The sequence below is a fragment of the Gymnoscopelus microlampas genome (assembly GCF_963454915.1).
Source record: "Gymnoscopelus microlampas genome assembly, chromosome: 11".
Taxonomy (NCBI): Eukaryota; Metazoa; Chordata; class Actinopteri; order Myctophiformes; family Myctophidae; genus Gymnoscopelus; species Gymnoscopelus microlampas.
Window position 1 is genome coordinate 27,231,411 of NC_139948.1, and position 22,001 is coordinate 27,253,411.

A 22,001-nucleotide genomic window follows, 5' to 3' on the forward strand; every position below is an offset into this window, starting at 1 on the left:
TTTATGATTCACACATTATGTGTCTTAATTGCTATGCAATTAACCTGTGTAAGCGATGGATGAAGATATGGACCAAGAGGAAAGATTGGTGTTTTCTTAGACAATAATGTAGTAGTAGTAGTAGTAATTAATAATAATGTGCCTAGAGTGACATTTTGTTACGTTTCAGTACGGTAGGTATAGTAGGTATAGGTGATATGGCTTTAAAGTAACGCAGTATTTTAATGTTCATATACAAAAAACATCTTAAAAAAGCATTTATATAATTTATGACCAACCAAACAAACCATGAATCGATTATGTCAAATAAATATTAGGTTCTATTTGAACAAAGGAATCGGTTGTCACAGTCTTCATGAATATAGTTTTAGTGGTGGTTGGAATGAAAAGACCTTCTCCTAAGACCTTGCAGAGGTTTATTTTGGACCCTAAGAGAATGGATTCAGTTTTACCCAGGTGTAATGATAGTTTGCTATCAGCGAGCCAGGTGTAGATTTTACCGAGTTCAGAGCTGAGTTTCGACCTGCAATTTGTCCTTGTCCGAGACCAGGAGAGCAGAGTCATCCGCGAACAAGAACAAATTGCAATCACAAGCTGATGTCATGTCTTTTACATATATTAGGAACAGTAAAGGCCCTAGTATGCTTCCTTACGGAACTCCACAGCTCACTGGGAGGGGGGAACAGGGTTCCGTTCACCTCCACCACCTGTCCTCTCCCCTCCAGAGAACTCTACTGCTTAATTATATCAAACAAATGACTTAAGAATGTTATAAAAGTTACATTATAACGAAAATTGTGTTATTATACACTCTACAATTGCAATGAAAAAAATTAAAGCAAAGTGTGCAGGTATACAGACCAAATGTGTTACACCCTTTATTTTAATAAATCACATGTATCATAATTCATTACATCACAAAAAAGGGGCACCATTGGGCCATATATATTCAGTAAAATCATATAAAAGAGTTGTATTAAAATGAATTGACACAACATCACACAAAATACAACAATCTTTCTCAAAACATTTCAAAACAAGGTGATTCTCACAATTATGCAATATTATGATGACCAATCATATAATACTTTACAAAAATGACCACCAATGATGATCCTTCATCGCTTCAGTGTTAGGAGTGTCATATTTCCCATAATCCTGCTATCTGTGCACCTCACTCAGGCAGATCATCAAATTAAAGTTTTATAATGATCAATTAGTCACAAAGCCACAAATTCCTCATAGCCATAACAAAAGGTCATTCATTTTGATATAACTTATGTGAAAACATTTACAGTTTCTACACATTGTAATATGAATATATATTATTGCATACAGTATTTATGAATCGTAAATGATGTAATTAATAAATCACATGATTAACACTGTGAATAGGAAATCAATAGTGGTTGATAATTGTAGATAAAATCCTGAAATTGAGCCACAACAAACAATTCCATGGGTTCACCAGTATTAAAGTATTGGGCAGTGACATAGAGTATCTAAAAAAAACATTTGTTCTAGATTAAAGAAAAAGTATTTTGTTGACCTAGGCACAATAATATCATTCATTGGTTGAAACTGATTAATGGGACTTGTCTTGAATAAATAAATCATCAGTTCAGTTCAGTCCAATTTCGCATTGAAACCCTCTGAGTCTGGTGTGCAGTAGAAGCAAGAGACGAGAGAGAAAATCTACATTTACTCTCATTTTGTAGCAGCAATCTATCCATGCCTTTTGGATGATCAAAACACAGATGGCAGTGTTGGTGTTTCAGGGTAAACCATTTTAAAATGATATGCAGCTCTGAGTGGTATAAAGAAAATGAAGTAGGCCTAACTGGAATGATTCATACAATGTGTCAGAAAAGGCCAAGATATGTCAAGCTTCATTAGCCTTATTTTCAATATGGACACAAAGCATAAAGTAAATGGTTCAGATGTTTCATCTCACTGTACAAATGTACATTTGTCTGTCTGTTACTCTCTGTCCTGTAGTGTTTAACAACACTAGTCACATGCAACCTTCATGGCATGTAAGTTCCCATTCATATTAAAAAAACAAGCAGGTACATGACATTGTTTTATAGCAATACTATAGCTCTTTACAGTATTAACCTCCAACAAAGTAAAACATACACAAATAAATTGTTTCCCCAAGTTTCTGTCACTTTAAAAAATACTGGGATGCTCTTGTCAATAATAACTGGCTTTTCCCTCCATTAACATCCAAACATACAGTCTGCCTGGTAGACCAGTCAAAAGGAATTAGTGAGGTGATCCCTCTGAGATTCTGCTCCAGGTTTCTTCCTGGCAGTTTTTGCGTGCTACAGACAGTCTAAGAGTATGGACCTGCTCTATATAAAAAAATCCATGAGACAACTTGTTATGATTTGGCGCTATATAAATAACATTTACTTGACTTGGTGCTTTTAAATGTCCAGCGAGGACACTATGTGATTGGCCAGTCTTCGCTTTGACTGGCAGTTCTGCCTTGGTGCCTTGGCAAATGCCAGGATGAAACTCATTGTCTCCCCTATACATAGTACCGTAATACAGTCACGCCCCTACCAGGAACCCCTCTGAGGCTATACATTTATGGAAGGATGATTGTTATTGCTTAAACATCTAACCTTATAATTTTGTGGGACATAAAATGCTATATAGTTGTTAAAAAGGTTACATAGTGCTGCTTTAACAATGTGTAAATTTGTTTACAAAAAATCAGTAGTATTATCATTATTTTAACATTGAATCTCCCCTTCACTGCCTCAGCACCTCAAGGTGCTGTGTTGTACAACGTGCACTGACCACAAGAGGTCATAAGAACACAATGGCTCTTTTGGACCGCAAAGGGTAACCTTCCATAACCTGAAACTTTCCAGAACCCATGAAATTCTGTGACGATTCCATTATAACCAGAACCACACCTGATGGGCGGGGTAAAAAATAGACGACCTACAAGCTGTGCACTTGTATATCAGCTATTTTTGAGTATAAGCTCTCAGTTCTGCGTTTCCAGAACTCAGGGTTGGTACCACCTCCTGAGCATGGCCCAAATTAGGTTGTGAGAACCTTATCTGAAACCCAGCCACAGCGGTATGGAAACAAATCCAGAACCTGTGAAATACTTCTCATTGCACAGCACGGTTGCCTTAGTTCTTGTAGTGGAAAAGAGCCATGAGACAGAGGGGAGCTTGCTCAATCAAGACTCGTTCGGTGGAGCATCAAAGAAAAGCTCTCGACAAAGCCTTGCTGTATCTTCTGGGGAGTAGACTGTGAACCCGATCGTCCGTGGGTCATTGAAAATTTCATAATCATTTCCACCCTAGGAGAAGAAATTAAGTGAGACAATAGAATAATCAGGTAGGATAATCATTTCTACCCTAGGAGAAGAAATTAAGTGAGACAATAGAATAATCAGGTAGGACGTAATGCTGTTTTAGGTGACAGTACTGTACTTTTGTTTTACAGCTTGCGCACAAAAACACCTATAAATGTCTTTATGTAAATGTTCTACTGTGGACATGAACACCGGTTAGATCATTCTATCTCTCCTGCTTTGTAAAAGAAGTCAATGACACAAACGGCAACATTCTTTCTGCCAAGGGTCAGCTCCTCTGAGCTAAGCCCATGACCTTTCACCTTCTGAATGGCCCTGCAAAACATTCCACAAAACCTGTGTTATCTCCAGGGTTGCATTGCTCATGGGACGGCCTTGCACACCGTGAAGGAACCTATTTGACCAGGAGCGCGCGCAGGTACACGCATAGATTTAAAACGACTTTAAATTCATACCTCAACAAAGTTTACAAAGGCTCCCGACTCACACCAGGTGCATTAACATAGGAATGAGCCAAGATGCATATTAATTGTCCATTGAGTGACCTGTAGTGTAGGTGTTAAGCGACGTGCGCGTCACGTAATTAAAATAGAGTGCAACCACGTTCCAATTCAGCATTGCAACACTGGTTATCTCTGTTACTAAACTCCTTGGAAAGGTTTCATCACTTATCCTTGTCAACACGTCCACAGCACCCCAATATCTATTTCTAGCCCTCTTTATCACTGCTCTATACTTATAATATACTCTCTCTCTCTCTCTCTCTCTCTCTCTCTCTATCTCTCTTTTGACCAAATTGTGTGCCCAACATAGGAACTCAAGGGTTAATGGGTAACATGCATTTTTTATTAAATTGTTCAAATGTGATATAAAAACAAAAACAAATCAGACATATCAGACAGCCTACATTTCTCAAAAGGAAATGCATGTATTTAATTCTGTCTGACTAGAAGCGGGGATAAAACATATCACTACCGGTGCTAATAAATTAATGGGGGATAGCAAAAGCAGAGGCATGGATCACCCCATCAAATCAAACCTTGGTACTATCTATCACCTACAGTACCAGTTAAATTTGAACTTCTCCTACAAGAGCTTAATTTAAAATTGAAACAGCTTGATTTAATCTAGGAAAATAATAGTATACACCTATAGATTTACATAATCTGCTTTAACCTCTAATAATCCATTCAAGTATAGCCATTGTTTTCATTGCATTGTAATTTAGCTTTAATAAACATTCCCTTTACTTACAAATGAGGTCTCATTGCCAAAGAAGTAGATAGTGTCCAGGCCTTCCCTCTCTAATGCCTCCAGACACAGCCTCTTGTCCCAGCCCTCAGGGAAGACATCAAAACTGATGAGACCACCTAAGCAAACAGGCAGAAAATTGGATGGAGAGGGGTAGTTCACATCAGCAAAACTTAAAAGATTAAGCCTAAAACGGAGTTTACATTGTGCTATTCCAATGGTCTTGAACAGTTATGTCAGTTATGTCTATCTATGGTGACCACATTTACAATACAACATCTATCTATGGTGACCACATTTACAATACAACATACGGTACATCTGCATGGTACAGAGCTGGAGAACAAAGTGTTTTCCATTCCCTGTGTGCAGTGACTGTGATCTGATGTTCAGGCATTTTAATTGTTTGTCCAACAGTATTATTATGGTGAGAATTGACCTTCTTTGCAGACAGCCAGGTGGTGGAAACAACACTCTACACTCAAACCTGCATCCTTATTCTGGGCATGTCATTATAGGTGAAAATGTTCCAAATGTTCCAAAATGTTCATAAATAAATAAATAAAGAGGAATAAAAGCAGATATACAGGCTCATAATGTCACATCATAGATCTGCTTTTTTTTGGGCTATAATATATATTTTATGCAAGCATACCTGCATCATCTCATTTAGTCACTTATTTAAGTCTTTCTTTTTGGTGTCATTTTTTTGGTGGCTAATTTATACTTATTTTTGTAGAACGAAAAGTCAGCATAGCGATAGTTCATGTTGGCATGAAAGGCAGGAGGTTTATATTCTACGTTCACTCTCCCCGAACCCCCCCATTCATTCGCTAACAAGCTAATTCATTCGTACTCCCACAAGTCAGTACATTCAACCTCACGCCATTCTCATTCGCTACAAGCAAACTCACTCACGCCCTCATTCCCACAGCGGTTCATTTAAGCAGCCTCTGTTCTCTGTTCACTCTACGTGCTTCACTGTCTCAGCTGGTTGTACAGCTGTGGTTTTCAAATTCCCTCCACCTCCCCGGCCTCCTCCCTATGGAATTTAGTTCATATTGTTATAGGTTGATTCTGTGTATTGTTCTGTGGTTCTATGGATGGTACTATGATTCTTTGTATTGTACTGTGGTTCTATGGATTGTACTATGATATGTGGTTGTTTAATTATGCATTGAAGGTTCAATGTTATGTTTATGTAAAACTATATTTTATGCTCAGCTCTGGGGGGTTTGTGATTTCAAATCTGTAGTCCTGCTTGCGCAGGTAATCTGTAATAGCACATGAGCAGAGTCACATCGCCAAATCTGAATGCAATATCATTGCAGTAAATGGTTAATATTGCTGTAACTGTAATGTTTATATGCAATATATGGTGATGGTTAATAAATGGTATTGGTTATTCCTGAGCTGAAATGTCTAAATGAAATAGGCTTTAGCGTAAGGTCCACTCCTAAAGGCCAGTCCACACCAATGATTCGTGACACAAACTCCTTGCAACATGCAACTACTTGCAACCATTATCCCCAATGGCAGTTGCAAGGAGTTGCATTGGTGTGGACTGGCCTTAAAACAGTTTTGTTGCAGTTGCATTGGTGTCGCCTTTACACACAATAATAATTAGATCGCTTAATTGCCACATAATATTCACGTTCTGTGTGGATGTTCTCATGACACAAACAGCAGTTCAATTAAATGTGAATTAATTGTACAAATACACGTTCCCAGGTGTAAGTTACCTTTAGGCAAAATTATGGTGTTATATGTGTTTTAACTGTATTATACATTTAATACATGCATAATACAGTTGTTTATCTATAGTAACTGGGTTTTTGTTCACAATGATAGAAGCTTGGATTTATATAGACATTGTAATGTATGCGTTGTACGTTAATGGTAATGTAATGTGAAAAATCACACTAAACAGTTCAATATTTCACCCCACCATCCCCCGCCTTGCTTTTTGAAAAGGAGCAGTTTAGATTCTACTTCATCCCCATCCCCCTTTAAACTGAACTCCACAACTAAATAGCCAAGCACAAAGTGTTACAGCTGATGACAATCCAGCCAATGAGATGTTGTGTTCCCCTCACACACCCCTGACATACCCCTCCGTCTGCTTTACTACCACTCTTTCCTTTGCTGACCCTGTGACCCATCCCCCGCTGCATCTGCAGACGTGTTTCATTATGGTGACCCGATGTCCCGGTTTGGCCGGGATTGTCCCAGTTTCAAGCTGGATGTCAAGAGTCCTGACAAATATCTCTAACACACAAAAACGTCCAGGTTTTCAACATTCACTAGTACTAATTGTACATGGATGTTTATGAGGTTTTGTTCTGTTGAAAGGTGCAGTCACTAGGTCTGCTAAGAGCTAAAATAATTGTAGCCCATCCTGGCGAAAACACCAGGTGAAAAGAAAAAATCACACCCTGTGTGAAGGAAGCGGTGCCTTTGGGGCGGGGCTTAAACAGTTCGTCCCTATTGGTGGTCTGAGTCGACTTACCAAATTTGTACTTGGTAGCATGCTGCAAACTGGAATGATGGCTGTTTAAAGCCCAGCCAATGGGCAGACAGAGGGGGCGGGGCTTAAGTAATTACAGTTCGTCCCTATTGCTGGTTTTAGTCCATGTACAAAATTTGTACTCCGTAGCATGCTGCGAACTTGAGTTATGGCTGTTTGAAGGCCAGCCAATGGGAAGACAGAGGGGGCGGGGCTTCAGCAATTCATGCTGGTCCCTATTGGTGGTCTAAGTCCACATACCAAATGTGGACTTGGTGGCATGCTGCAAACTGGAGTTATAGCTGTTTAAAATCCCGTGCTCATCCCGTGCTCATACGGGCGCTGGGGGTCCCTGGACCCCTCTTTGATAACGTCAGCAAGTCATGCGCCTCGCTATTGGTGGTGTAAGTCCACATACCAAATTTGGACTTGGTGGCAGGCTTCAAACTGGAGTTATAGCTGTTTTAAATCCCGTGCCCTAAACGGGCGGACGGACATAGCATACGCGGGGGGTCCCTGGACCCCGCTTTGATAACTTCAGCAATTCATGCTCGTCCCTATTGGTGGTGTAAGTCCACATACCAAATTTGGACTTGGTGGCAGGCTTCAAACTGGAGTTATAGCTGTTTAAAATCCCGTGCCCTAAACGGGCGGACTGACATAGCATACGCGGGGGGTCCCTGGACCCCGCTTTGATAACTTCAGCGATTCATGCTCGTCCCTATTGGTGGTGTAAGTCCACATACCAAATTTGGACTTGGTGGCAGGCTTCAAACTGGAGTTATAGCTGTTTAAAATCCCGTGCCCTAAACGGGCGGACGGACATAACATACGCGGGGGGTCCCTGGACCCCTCTTTGCTAACTTCAGCAAGTCATGCTCGTCCCTATTGGTGGTCTAAGTCCACATACCATATTTGGACTTGGTGGCATGCTGCAATCTGGAGTTATAGCTGTGTAAAATCCCGTGCTCATCATCCCGTGCTGATACGGACGGACGGACATACGGACAAAGTCAAGCTTAGAGCGGTTGGCACCGCTAAAAATAGAAATAAATAAAAAATGTCAGAAATTGTCAAAAGTAGCAAAAACAGCAGATCTATAAGCTCACATTATGTCGCATTGCGATGCATTGTGATCTTGTAGATTGCCTATTGTCTCTGTTTTTGAAGATTTAAGATATAAGTGATTAAGAATCCTGGTTTGAGTTTTTGAAAATATGGTCACCCTATGTTTTATACACAACCACCAAATGATGGGGCAAATAGATGAGTTGAAGCCAGGGAAACCATGTCATTTGCAGACTATTTTTCTTGTTTATTTTTTCTCGTCAATAAGTTTAAAAGTTAAGGTAAGTTAAAGTTCAGTTTCCCTGGTTTAACAATGGCTTAAATAAGGGGGAAACAGCACAAAAAGGAACCAGTGTGAAAAGCAGTGTCAAGAATAAGCAATGAATGAAAACTTTGTTTGTGAAACTTGTATATCAGAGCAGAGATTAGCAATATCAGTCATTGCTGCAGATACAGGCTGCAGAAGGCAAACACATAAAACCTGCCCTGCACACACACTCACTGTCACAGAGAACAGTGCAAACAGCAATATCCGCGGAGCTTGCTCTTCTGCAGCCAATTCTCCCCTCACGTCCCACCTCAGCAAACTAAAGTGTGCCTGTGTATATGCCTGTATGACAACGCATTCATTTTGTAGATTTGTGATTTCTCTGTGCAGTATGCATGTGTGTGTCTCTGCGTATGTCTCAGTTGTTATATCTGAGAATCAGTATCACACACATAATCAAATACAATTCCGAATGCATCCATTTGTAACTCTGAGAGCGTACAAATGTAACCAAATAGACCTGTACACTCTCAGAGTTAAATTAACACTGAGGATTAACACTGAGGACACTGTGTATAGCCTGCCGGAGGCCGCACATAATGTATTGTACTCTGTTTAATGATACTTCCCGTTCTGCTACGAGCCAAGAGCCAATTAGCAAGGAGACGCATGAGATGAAACAGACTAGTCCGTTTTGTGCACAGCAGCTTGTCTGTCTGAACTGTGTACAGTTTCACAAGGCATTAACAGAACCTCTCACCTCGCTGCACCAGTGAGCAAACACCAAGTATGTGATTAACCAAAAGAAAACATCTTACTCTCTGCTCCTACAGTACGTTCACGACAGGGAAGGGAAGCAGTGCGTGTGTGTGCATGCGGTCCATGCATGTTTCCTCATGGATAAATGAACACTGAGGATGTTTACTGTGTGCGTGTGTGTTCCAATGTCCACAACAACATGTCCTCTTTACACTTCAGTAACTATGAGGTAGTTGAGTCTTATTCTTATTATAGACAGATAACGTACAACAAACAAAGTCTTTGTAGAACAACCGAGATAACAGAGCAGTATTGGGGAGATAAACTGATACACCGTAAGACAAGGAGTCCCAGTTTGGATGTTTCATTCCGTATAAACGGATGTAATAATGTCCGAGAGAGCATTCTTTATCTTGATTATCGATAAGAAAGCGATTTGGCTAGGTGAAAATTACAACCAAATATTGCTGCCATTGCTAAAGTCCCCATAATTAGAGCGTGACCGGTGCCCGGCGTTGTGTCCGATGCTGATCTCTATTTTAAATATAAATTTCACACATGAACTAAACTTTTTAAAACGTTTTAGAAGTCTGGCGGTTGAGGCACCAAAATAATGTATATTGTCAAGCCAAATGGCCGATATATCGGCCAAACCAATATATCTGTCGGGCTCTACGCATATGGTTGTATACAGTAGTAGTTACTAGGAAGTGCTGTCAGATCATTTTGTTCTTCTACAGAGGTCCAAACACAAGCATAAAAACAAAACAAAATAAAGAAGGAAAGATAGTTAACTTTCTTCCTTACCACAAGAAACCAATATAGCCGCCAGTTCCATTTCGCGGGAATGATCAGTATGGTTAGAATGCATCTTTTCCCTGTCAAAATACTTTACTGAAACCAACTGAAACTCTGTAGTAGACTATAATGACATGTTATGGTAATTTGGCATGACTGCTGAAGAACATTCACACACTTTGGAGAAGGAAACTACATAAACTGAAGATATCAATAGCATATGTAAACGGTACATTATACAACTTGAACTTAAGCCCTATTTCATACTTTCACAAATGTTTTGTTAATAGCTGATCTACAAGCTCACATCATGACACATTACGATATGTTGAGAGCTTGTAGATGTGCTGTTTTTTTGCATATTGAGATGCTCAAAAAAGGGACACCAGGTTGAAAATGGTTAAGATGATTCCCACTGTCCAGCAGTAACATATTTCACTCTATTGAGAGAGAACCCCATTCTGCCAACTACTGTAGCTAGTCGAACTAAAGCGCTAGATGCTTGTGTCCTTTGAGTTAGCAGTGTCGTCCAGTGACTACAAATTCAGACAGACCTCAGTAAGGAATTATGTCCTTCTTTTGTTCCATTTCCCAGGAAACACACATTCATCTATGCCAGCTGACTGTGGGGAACAAGACTCACCTCTTGTGAAGCGTAGTCCCTTCCCAGCAAACTCCTCTTGTAGTGCACTAACAAACTTCTCTCTGATTTTCTCTTTCTGTAGGGACATGGCATGGACATGGCCTCTTTATGTTAATTTATACCTTGTCACAAGAAAAATGGTATGACGTTATGGCAATGGTAGTACTGTAATGAAAACAATCATTGATTGTAACGTCATTTCATCACATACTGTATTTTATCCGTTAATGCCCTTTGTATATTTTTTTCTCACCGTTGGTTGAGATAACCCAAATTTAAATGTGATATGTACTATTGTGAACCAAAATTAAATTAGAATAAATTTACAGCAAATTTACATCTGAAGAGTTAAAGCTCTATCCTTCATCAGGCCACAATCCTTCTCCCTGTCGCATGGCTCTGTGAAACTTCAATGGGCTCCCTGTTAAGCTCTCTTGAAAGCACAACATTGTTTTGACTTTTCCCTGTGTCTAATTCAAACTCAGTCAGTGCATACACTTTGCCTATCTAACAGACACACACACACACACACACACACACACACACACACACACACACACACACACACACACACTGACTGATAACTCACTCATTTCATTGAAATAACGAGAGAAGATCCCTTCCAGTATCAGTAAAGGGACACTATCATGATTTTCAACATTATTTCTGGAAATGTGTTGAATGGTTAATATTCTATTAGCATGTTCCATAGACCATTTGGGCGTGCCAGGCCGGTTCTTGTCTGTGAAATGGGAATATTATGGGGAAAAAAACAAGAAAGGCCTAAACAGACTCTGTCATGGATTGTATTGTAAATATTGTATATTATAGAACAGTGGTCCTTGAGGGGGTTCCAGGTGGTCCCTAGCTAAATGATGGAGAGTTGGTAACCAAATGGACCCTTAAAGATCTTTAACTCTTGAGAGTCTAAAATAAACCAAATGGACCCTTACGGGGTCCATTTGGTTCATTTGGTTCCTTACGGGGTCCATTTGGTTTCATTTTACGTTCGCAAGACTTAAATTGATGTTAAACATCTGCATTACTTAATTTACTTATTTAAGTAAGAATAATTGTTATTTTGATCAGCGTTTGCCTGTTATCTCTCCTATGGTACCACATCAATACAGCATCATACAAAATATTCTAAGTCTTGGGTCTGAGGGGCTAAATCTCATCAAATAGTGGTCCGTGGCTCAAATGCCGAATAAATAATGGACCTTGATATGAAAAGGGTTGAAAACCACTGCTATAGACTATGATAAACATCGCAATTAAATGAAATGCATATCAAAAGCATGACAGTGTCCCTTTAAGCAAAGGAACAGTGGCGTAATAACTAGCAAGGATTCACCGCTGGAACTTTACCTTGTCAATTTCGGAGAATTCAATTCGCTCTTCAAGTGTGCAGCTCCGGCCAATGGGTGAAATGTTCAGCATACCATTGCGGAACTCAATGAAGGTGCCCCTGGGAGAAAGAACAGGAACGTCATTTAACAATCTATAACTAGGATTTGGTCACATCAGTATGCCAGTCCCAGTAAAGCTTAATTTATGCTCCATAGCATGGTGTTGATCTCCAAGAAGATCTGATCTACAAGCTAACAACACATAGTGATGTGACATGTTGGTAGCTTGTATGTCTGCTGTTTTTATGGTGTATGAATTAAGCCTGATGTTGACTGAAAGCAATTTATGCTTTATTTCAGACCGAGATGAGAGGGGGGATCATATGGCAGTAAAGTGCCTCAGGTCAGATTTGACCCAGCCAGCTGCGGGAAGGACTATGGCCATACGTGGTCGTGGTATATGCTCTTATGCTCTCGCCTTGCTTGTTAAATGTTTATCAATTAAAAACAAGCCCTTTTGCACACCAGAGCGACAGGTGCGTAAGAGAGGAACAAACTAGGGCCAAGAAATTGAGCAGAAAAACAACATGTCACACACTGTCACTGTCAAATGACCAAAAAAAAAAAAAAAAAAAAAAAAATATATATATATATATATATATATATATATATATATATATATCCCTGATTTTTGGCATTTGAGGACGTGTGGGACTTTTTTTCAGGCAAAATGTTTGTCATTGCAACAAAGAAACATTCCCAAATGCCTGTTGTGTGTTGTCCTGGTGGCTCAACCAGTTAGTATGCGTAACATTACTACAGACAGAATCAAAACATTGTGAATTTAGCTGGTGGCCCCACCTCCCTGGTGGCATTGATGCATCATTCCTGGCTGTGAGTGATGAGTGTCAGGCCAAGAGAGTGCCTGGGGCCTCTGGGAGAGCTACTGTACACGTGCATTTGGAAATAGGTCAAAGGTGCATGCATGTATTGTACAGTATACAGTCTGTGTGGGCGTGACCTCGTCTGTGATCAGTGTTGTGTTCATGTGTGCATAGGCAAGTGAATGTTTATACATTTCTGTCTGTCTATCGTGAGTATGGGAGTGTTTTACAGTATTATGCTGTATTTATTATTATATTTTTCACAATACAATTAAAACATCTCTTATTTAGCCATGCAACTGCAATTCATAGGAAGCTGACACAAAATAATTTCACCCACACCTTTATATTCCTGGTGTAAACTTGTGATGTGACAATAAACTTCACACTGTCTATACATGCATTATGTGTCTTATGAGTGCAGACATACCTTTTCTTAGGCAGTTTGATGAGCCCCATATAGCTGAGACAGAAGTTGATGAGGTCTTGTAGAAGCTCCTCTCCTATCTGGTTCTGAATGGCCTGCCGAGATGAAAGTAATAAATACCACAGGAACAAAGAGGTGAAGTGGTACAAATGGCTTTTTTCTTTCATACAGTCTTCCATCTAACCAAGCATTAAAACATCTATTGTTTACATTCATTGAGAAAAGATGAGGTCATGTAAGGTAAACTGCAATGTCAGTGTACTCATTAACCCATTTAGACCTGGAACACATATACGCTGTCATACCTTTCAAGCCGGGAACGCCTCTGTTTTTTTTCCCAGACAATTTAGGTCAGGATTTAGAAGGCGTTTTTAGAATCGGCCTCAGGTCTAAATAAGTAATTATCTCTTTTATCTGAGTCTGGGTAACGGTCAACACCCATGGAAATGTAAATTGGCAAAACAAAACAAACACAAGTGCCTTTATGTGCACACTCACATGCTTTGAGATGAGTTTCCCATCTTTGTATTGTACTGTGCCATTCTCAGCAAATACATAGTCAAACTTGTGTATCACTGCAAGACAGAACATGAGGCAATTTAGTTACATAGACAGTAACACAGATCCACCCTGATTATCTAGTGCTCCAAGAACAACAAAGTAGGCTGATCTATTTTTTACAACAGACATCATAAGGTGATAACAGTGCAACCCAGAATGCTGGCCTGCTATATCTGTCTCATGGGATTATGCTTCGTAACAGATTACAGAGTAACACTACCTGGAATAGGCATGTTTAATCTGCATGACCTTCACACTCACTTCGGCTTTCTGTTAATTGGTCAATGGGCCTATATTGCCCTTGTGCATAATGCATAGGAATATCAGCATTACTGTTACATTTGTAAGTGTTGTAATTTATGCTCATACAGTACAGAGTGGCACATAGCAAATGTTACTGTCCACAGGAAGTTCATACAATATTATGGGTACTTCATTTAGTATTGCATACTTTGATGTCATTTTTGGCATCTTTTGCGTCCCTAGCCAATCATGTGTCTCACAGAGTATCAGTCTTAGTTGGCACTAGTTTAGCCTAATATTGACAGGTGGGTTTTGGTGCCCAGCCAGCTGTATTTGATGGCAGGTGGAACTTTGAGGGGTCAAGGATGATGGTGTGTAGTGTTATTGTAAGCAGGTGAGTAAACAAGCTCAGGACATTAGGGTCCCTGTGTGAGCAACAGAAGTCAGTTACGATGACGTAGGTTAACTGTGTTGACTAGGTTCTTGAACATAAATAGACATGAACAGAGGACCCTAAATTACAGTTGAGAAATCTGATGGTCTGAGGGGAAGTCTCAATTATGACGAAAGAAAACAGAGACGAGTAATGACGTCTTGCTGTGTCAGAGCAGGATGACAATAATGACTGATCTAATTACAAGAGCCTCCAGATATTTCCCTTTCTGAAGTCTGATGTTTGGACTCTCTCTGTGTCTATCTATAGTGAATGTATACTAGCCACGTGATCGGTGTATCAGTGCATAATGTTAAGTACTTGGGACACTTGAGTCTGCGTTTCTCTCATGACTCATTGCATGTTATCTTCTCTCCCAGCTTTCCTGTCACACTGGCCTATGAACCCCAGATAACATTCAAATACAGTATACATTCATTTATGTGAATTCAGTTATGCGCTGCAGTATAATTTAAACATACTGTACAGGCTTTTCTTATGTAGGATAGAGAAGCCTAATGGGGAAGTGACACAGTGATTTATCACGCAGTTGCCATTTTTCACTTACTTAATGCAGTACTGAGGGGTATTCCTACCCTGAATATTAAGTAAGAGCTAAATGTATTAGCCTAGCTGGGCTAATACAAATAAGAGCAGTACTCACCATCATCGCCCTCCCCAAGCTGTTCTGCAATCTTGGAATAGTCTGACCCGCCCACTATCCCAATCCTCACTTTCTTCCTCAGACTCTGGAAAAACTCATCCAACTGTGGGTGAATCTTCTGTTGAGGGGAAACACAAAGAGGCAGAGATGATGACTGGCAACAAAACATTTTCAAAAGTTCAATCCCCAGCACCTGATGGACGGTGTATTGCCATATAGTGAGCTAGCTACTGCATGAATTGCATGATGTAATAAGAATATAATTGCAAAGACACAACAGAAACCATGACAGAGATTAAAGAGATGTGTTCATGATCGTTTCATACATATTTCATGTTCAGACAGAAAACATTTGTCTGAACTCAGTGTTGGTTGTCATTAGTGATAAAAGAGAACAGCAACAACCGTAATTGTTTTTAGAGTTGCATTGCAACTGTCAATTACCTTCTTAGTGATTATTCAATTGATTACTTTTCAATTAATCAAATAATTGATAATGGCTTTTTTATATATATATTTTTCAATCATGTCAATCATCAATCATACTTTGTTTACATAGGATCACAAAGGAAAGTCCCAGGACTTTTTTGTGTTATCGTTTAAGCCTAAGTACAGTTTTACTGTACCTCCGTGCTGTTTACATTTTTGACTAATAAAGTATTCAAGCAATCAATCAATCAATCAATGTTTATACTTTGATTAACTGGTTCAACCCTAATTGTTTTGGTCATTACTCATTACAATAGACATAAGAAAAGAAAAAGACAATAGAGTGCAAGTGTTTCAGTACTACTTTCATTGTGGCTGTAAGAATACCACAGCTCACAAAAGGGAAGCTGCATTATGTAATACGTCAGTGGGTTCAGAGAATGTACAATACGCAGGCTTCTGTGTCAAAACGAAGCAACCAATGGCTGCTCAGACACACATCCTAAATACTTACTTTACGTTATATACAGTCCGCACGTGCACACTCACTCGCTCGCGCACGCACACGCACACACACACACACACACACACACACACACACACACACACACACACACACACACACACACACCAGTTCTTTCTTTCTCCTCAATGGAAATAATAAGTATTGGACATTGTTGTGTTTCATCCTCAATTGCTTTTAACCAACATATGTTAGTATGATTTGTGGGTTATGCAATCCAAATAATTATGAAAAAAGTCATATTGGGTAAGAGTTATTGCTTGTAGAGTTCAGTTATCTGATCTGGACCATGAGTGTTAAGTAGCCTACCTTTAACATCTAAGAACATTGAAGAAAGTGAAATAGCCTATTGTGTCGGCCAGTGGTTCTCAAAGTGGATTCCAGGGACTCTCTGGGTTCCTTAGGGCGTTCTAATGCTAAATTGACCCTTACAAGTCTGTAACTCTGTGGACCCTAACAGGTCCTGGCCATTACTCCATTTGTATACTGCCAGAGTTAAGGGGACACCTTGACATTTAAAAGTTTGAGAACCATTGGTGTAGGCAGTAGGCACGGAAAACAAATATGTAGCCTACTACATTAACAATGTTGATGTTTTTGTCTGAGTCTATGAGAGGACTGTGCACTGGTTCTGGCTAATCAATAGTCAAGTAGGCCTACTACAGAAACTATGTCTAATAGGCTCTATTCACAGCAGCCATATCATCACTTCCTTCCCAATGATACTAACGAAGGCTCTGTTCCATTTAGTGTAGCACAGTGGTTTCCACGACCCCCATAACTCTGAGAGTGTACAAATGTACACTCTCATTCTCACTCTCACTCTCATTTGTACACTCTCAGAGTTACACACCTGTAAGGGGCCATTTGGAAGGGGCCATTTGTAGACCCACTGGTGTAACAGTGTTTCCAGTGGGCCAACATGCACAATATCAGCACCCTGACTCTGTTTGACCAGAGTGGAACAGAGCATTCATTAGTATCATTGGTAACACCTGTGAATGTCTTCACTATATGCCTGCTGTGAATAGAGCCTATTCATGTTTCGTGTGTGAGCCACGCGGCTGTGAAGTTGTGTTTATAAACAGCTAGGAAAAGACACCTGACACCACAGGTTTGATTCATCAGGAACACTTGTGTAGCCTACACACTATTATAAGGATACACGCGCACATCTCGTGCGTGTTAGCTCCGAAGAGGATATTTTGTCATGATTTAACAGTAGGCCTATGAATGAAACATGTTGGTAAAATATCATATTGAATTTAGTTTAAGAGAACACGGTGTTCCAATTAAAGATGTTAGCTATAGTGCCTCAAAAACTGTTGGATCTCGAAGGGATTGAGAGACGATCCAATCCAACTAATCAATCATTGAAAGGTAAGATCGGATGAATGCAAGTATTGAAAGAGAATAGTTTTTACATTTAGAACACTGTGTTACTGTCTGTCACCCAATACATTACGTTTATATGGACGGACGCTATTATTGTGTTACACAACAGGGATTGTTGCATCTCTTCTCTCGTAGACAGGCAGCTAACGAAACATATCGCGCATGCTAACATGTTGACAATCCCACTTAAATGGAATACATTGTTTTTTATATGAATTGATTAAAAGATAACAGGTTGATTTGCTTGCAAGTACAAGCATTGATTATATGTCTTACCTCTCTTGGAGGTGTGAGAGTGCCATCCACGTCAAACAGGCATAGGATGTTTCTGTCTGTTGAAAAGCCATTTGATTCCATTTCTACTTATTATCTCATTAGAAAAAAATAGCAATAAAACCGCCTTGATTAAGAGTGTCCTCCTTAATATAAACAAACAAACACAAATAATCACAGCAGGAAAAAAAGGAAGAAAGAAAGAAAAATAAGTAAAAACGATGCTTCAAGATCTTGTAGATAGTGAAATAAATATTACAGCCTGCCGTTTGTTTGTTTGTTTTTTCAGGTCACATCCAACGATTCTCGTACAGCAGTTTCGGTGTGACTTGTCTCTCAACCATTCATTTCACATGGCTGTGTTTCTGTTGCAATGCTGTAACCCCAGACTAGAGGACACTGCACACAGCCTATCTCATCTCACAAGCCGTGACGTTCCGAAGTGGGCGTAGACTTGGCACGTAAACATTGGAGCCATACAGGGCCTACTCGGACCCATTTTTATGGGTCATGAGTAAATATTTTGTTTCCTACATAAAAAAAATCAAAAAATCAATGGTGGGTCCTCTGTTCATGTCTATTTATGTTCAAGAACCTAGTCAACACAGTTAACCTACGTCATCGTAACTGACTTCTGTTGCTCACACAGGGACCCTAATGTCCTGAGCTTGTTTACTCACCTGCTTACAATAACACTACACACCAATTTAATATACACATTTAAAGAAATCTAAGAAATTCCATTAATTTTATCTACAAGCTCTTGTAGATCTGCTATTTTCACTAGTGTGGGTCCCAGCGACCTTATCTGTCATTTGTGAGAGGAAACCAGATGGTGGTCAGATAGGTAACACACTTCCCAAAACTCACACAGACAAAATACAAATTGTTGTGGGTTAGGGTTACTAGGTTATAATAACGCTATATAGAATAATCTAATAGTCTATTAAATATATATATACTACAGACACCCCCAACATGCATATTTGTATTTCCTAATGTTGCACCAACCCTGAGTCTAATAATCAATTACCTTTCATGCATGCATTAAGGTTGTGCAGCCACTTACTAACTGTTGAATATACAACAATATTTGTAGACCATCTGTAGGATATGTTAATATATTACTACCACATCTGCAGGGGTTGCAGGTGGTCTCTCTACTCTTCCATTGAGAAATGTAGACCCTGGTGTCTGAACTGTTTCACATGTAGCCCTACTTGAAGCTCATAAGCCCAATATCTCCCCTGACCAAGGCAGGGGGGTTCCTTCTGGGATGAGGGGTAGATATTTGGTTTCCCATGTGTGTAACAAGGGTTTGAATCCTGGGTAGTTCCTATGACCGTGACCGCTCTCCATCAGTAGCTTTAAAATACTCTCCAGGCCTGTGAGTGTCTGACCTTTGACTTCAAGGCAAACCTTTCTTAATTCTTAATTGATTCATTTTAGTGTCAAATGAGGCATTTGCTCTAATAGGGGACATTGATAGTGCAGGTGTGAAATGGTGCAGCAGCCATATTACGCACCCGGAATAATGCAACTTTGAGAAGGATGGCGGGTATAATGCACATGCGCAAATAAATTCTCTACTACACCATGTGTTCCACAAGAGGGCAGGCTGGAAAAAGAAATTGGTTCCCTGGCTGTAAGAATATCTCTGTCCCTTACAATCTGAACACTATTTTTAGAACCAAACTAATCTTTTCCTAACCTTTAACCTTTTGGTTAAAGAGTAAGTCATAGCAAATAACCGTAGAAGGAAATGCTAATAGTGCTGAATCACACACCCTGAAGAGACACACTCACCGCCTTAATTTTCAATTCAATTCAATTCAATGTTATTAAAGTGTCAAATCACAACAAGTTGTCTCAAGACACTTTACATGTAGAGAAGAGACCCGACAGTCCCACCCTGAGCAAGCAATTTTGCGACAGTGGCAACGAAAAACTCCCCCTTAACTGGAAGAAACGTCAGGCAGACCCTAGGCTCTAGGCTGGGGGCCTTCTGCCTCGACCGTGTCGGGGGGAAAGAAGAGAGAGAGAGGGAGAGACAGAGGAGAGACAGAAAGAGATACAAGTAGTAACAATAACAATAGTAGCAAATATAATAGTGTAAGATAGTATATGATAATATAACATAGTACAACAATAATGTGTATACAGTATATAATGGTATAATATAAGAATGTTAAGATAATATACAGTATAGTGTAGTGGTATAGTGTAATGTAGTAGAAATCCACGGTCGTGCTCCATGGAGAGGCCCGGTCCGCAGTCACAGTCTTGAGCCGCAGCTGGGGGTCTGTAGTGACAGTCCATGGAACTGCGACGTGGGAGATAAAAGAAACTCCGGGGAGCGGGTCCCCGGGTGTAGAATTAGTGGCAGGCCTTACTAGAGCGAGAATCCGTACAGTGTTAATTATGATTGTACCAGTGGGACACAAACCCACACAACCAAAAGGGAGGACAAGAAGGGAGAGAAGCGAGAGGAGAGAAGAGAGAGGGGGGGGAGGTGGGGAGGGAGATGGGAGAGAGGATGACTATAGGGTGACTGAGTTTATACATTTATCATAGAGAAAGGTTTTGAATCTAGTCTTAAATATACAGAGTGTGTCTGCTTCACGGACTGAGACTGGGAGAAGGTTCCACAGCTGAGGTGCCTGAAACTTAAATGCTCTGGCCTCCTGTTCTAGCTTTTTTGGGGTTTCCTGGAGCCGTAAGCATTTTTTCATACTGTGGACGCAATGGTGTTCTGGCTGGTTTATAGGGCTCGTTTGTTCTGCTTTATTGAGAGTTCTTTGAGATACACTGGTGCCTGTCCATTGAGAGCCTTGTATGTGAGGAGGAGAACCTTAAACTCTATTCTGTATTTAACCGGGAGCCAGTGCAAAGAGGCCAATGAAGGAGTGATATGATCTCTTCTTCTGGTTCCTGTCAGTATGCGTGCAGCCACATTCTGGACTAGCTGCACTACTAGGCTATTTAGGGACTTACTTGGGCAGCCTGATCATAAAGCATTGCAATAGTCCAGCCTAGAAGTAACAAATGCGTGAAGAAGTTTTTCTGCATCATTTTGGGACAGAATGTGCCTAACGTTTGCAATATTACGCAGGTGAAAAAAGGCAGTTCTTGAAATTTGTTTTATGTGGGACTGAAAGGAAATTTCTTGGTCATTTCTTAATCTACCTCTAACTGGCTAATGCGTGTTGGACTTCCCTTTGTCCCTACAGTGTATGGCTTATTTGGTCAAAGAACTGATGGGTTCTTTTGTTGCCCAGTATCCAGTGTATGAGTCCTGCAGACGTGGCAAACAAAACCCAACTCTATATGTGTTTATCTGTTTGATGAGGTCTTTTGTTTTGATTTAGAAGGCAGAGCATGTAGTTCAGTCCTGTACTGTCTGCCTGGAAGGGCCATTTTAAATTGTGTACAAATTCCATCATACAATACAATTCAGTGCCCGCCAGGGTGCCTGTACTGTAAATGAGTGAACCCATTGACACCTGTTGGAAAACACCTGTTGTGAGTGAAATTACTGAATAGGTGTGGATGGATGTGGTGTAACATGCTTGAGGGCACGTCACATATGCACAAATTGAATATTCTGTTCACTTCCATTCTATTTGAGCAAAGGGGCGAACACGGTAAAACCTTCACGTCTAGTGCCAAAGTAAATTTGCCTTGTTTGTGTGTGTGTAGTGACACTGTACTATAGGCCACTTTAGGCACATTTAGCCACATTTTGGCCTGTAACTCTTGAATTGTAGGTCTACAATTAAAATTGTCTTTCCCTTGGATGATGTCACAACTCCCCATATACTGTGTAGGTCACACCCATTTCCACCTAACTAGATTTTCTGCCATTTTGCGTTCTCTTCAAAACATTTTATTTTCTACTACTGCTACAGATGTTGTGCAAAACTCACACAAATCGCTATCTCTGTAGTCATACGATAAACATGTATCATTCACATTTTTCATATTCCATTCCGATTGGCTCTATTTTACATTAAAAAAGACAAAAATCACGTAAGCATCATCCGATCGGCACCAAATTTGAATCACACATTGAGGGGCCAAGAACATTTCTATTGTTGTTCGATGTCATGTTTGTGTCCAGACACTCAAAGTCTTCTGGCCCTACAAACAGGGTTTTGCTATACTCCGATTGGCTATAATTGCAT

General features: G+C 40.0%; 1 protein-coding gene across 1 annotated transcript; it reads right to left on the reverse strand.

The window, feature by feature from the left end:
• Positions 1 to 930: 930 nt before the first annotated feature.
• On the reverse strand, positions 931 to 18,190 carry pmm1 (phosphomannomutase 1). Its single transcript, XM_084072070.1, has 8 exons — positions 17,821 to 18,190; positions 15,198 to 15,315; positions 13,795 to 13,871; positions 13,300 to 13,391; positions 12,005 to 12,104; positions 10,637 to 10,712; positions 4,598 to 4,713; positions 931 to 3,328 (listed from the first exon to the last, which is right to left on the reverse strand). The coding sequence occupies exons 1-8, from the start codon at positions 17,899 to 17,901 to the stop codon at positions 3,206 to 3,208; spliced, it is 783 nt and encodes a 260-aa protein (XP_083928196.1). The 5' UTR covers positions 17,902 to 18,190; the 3' UTR covers positions 931 to 3,205.
• Between the last annotated feature and the right edge of the window lie 3,811 nt (positions 18,191 to 22,001).

Coding starts and splice junctions, on each gene's coding strand:
- pmm1 (XM_084072070.1), bottom strand. CDS start 17,901: ATGGAATCAAATGGCTTTTCAACAGACAGAAACATCCTATGCCTGTTT. Junction 10,713..12,004: donor AATTCTCCGAAATTGACAAG/GTAAAGTTCCAG, acceptor ATGTCCCTACAG/AAAGAGAAAATCAGAGAGAA. Junction 4,714..10,636: donor GGGACTACGCTTCACAAGAG/GTGAGTCTTGTT, acceptor CTGTTTGCTTAG/GTGGTCTCATCAGTTTTGAT.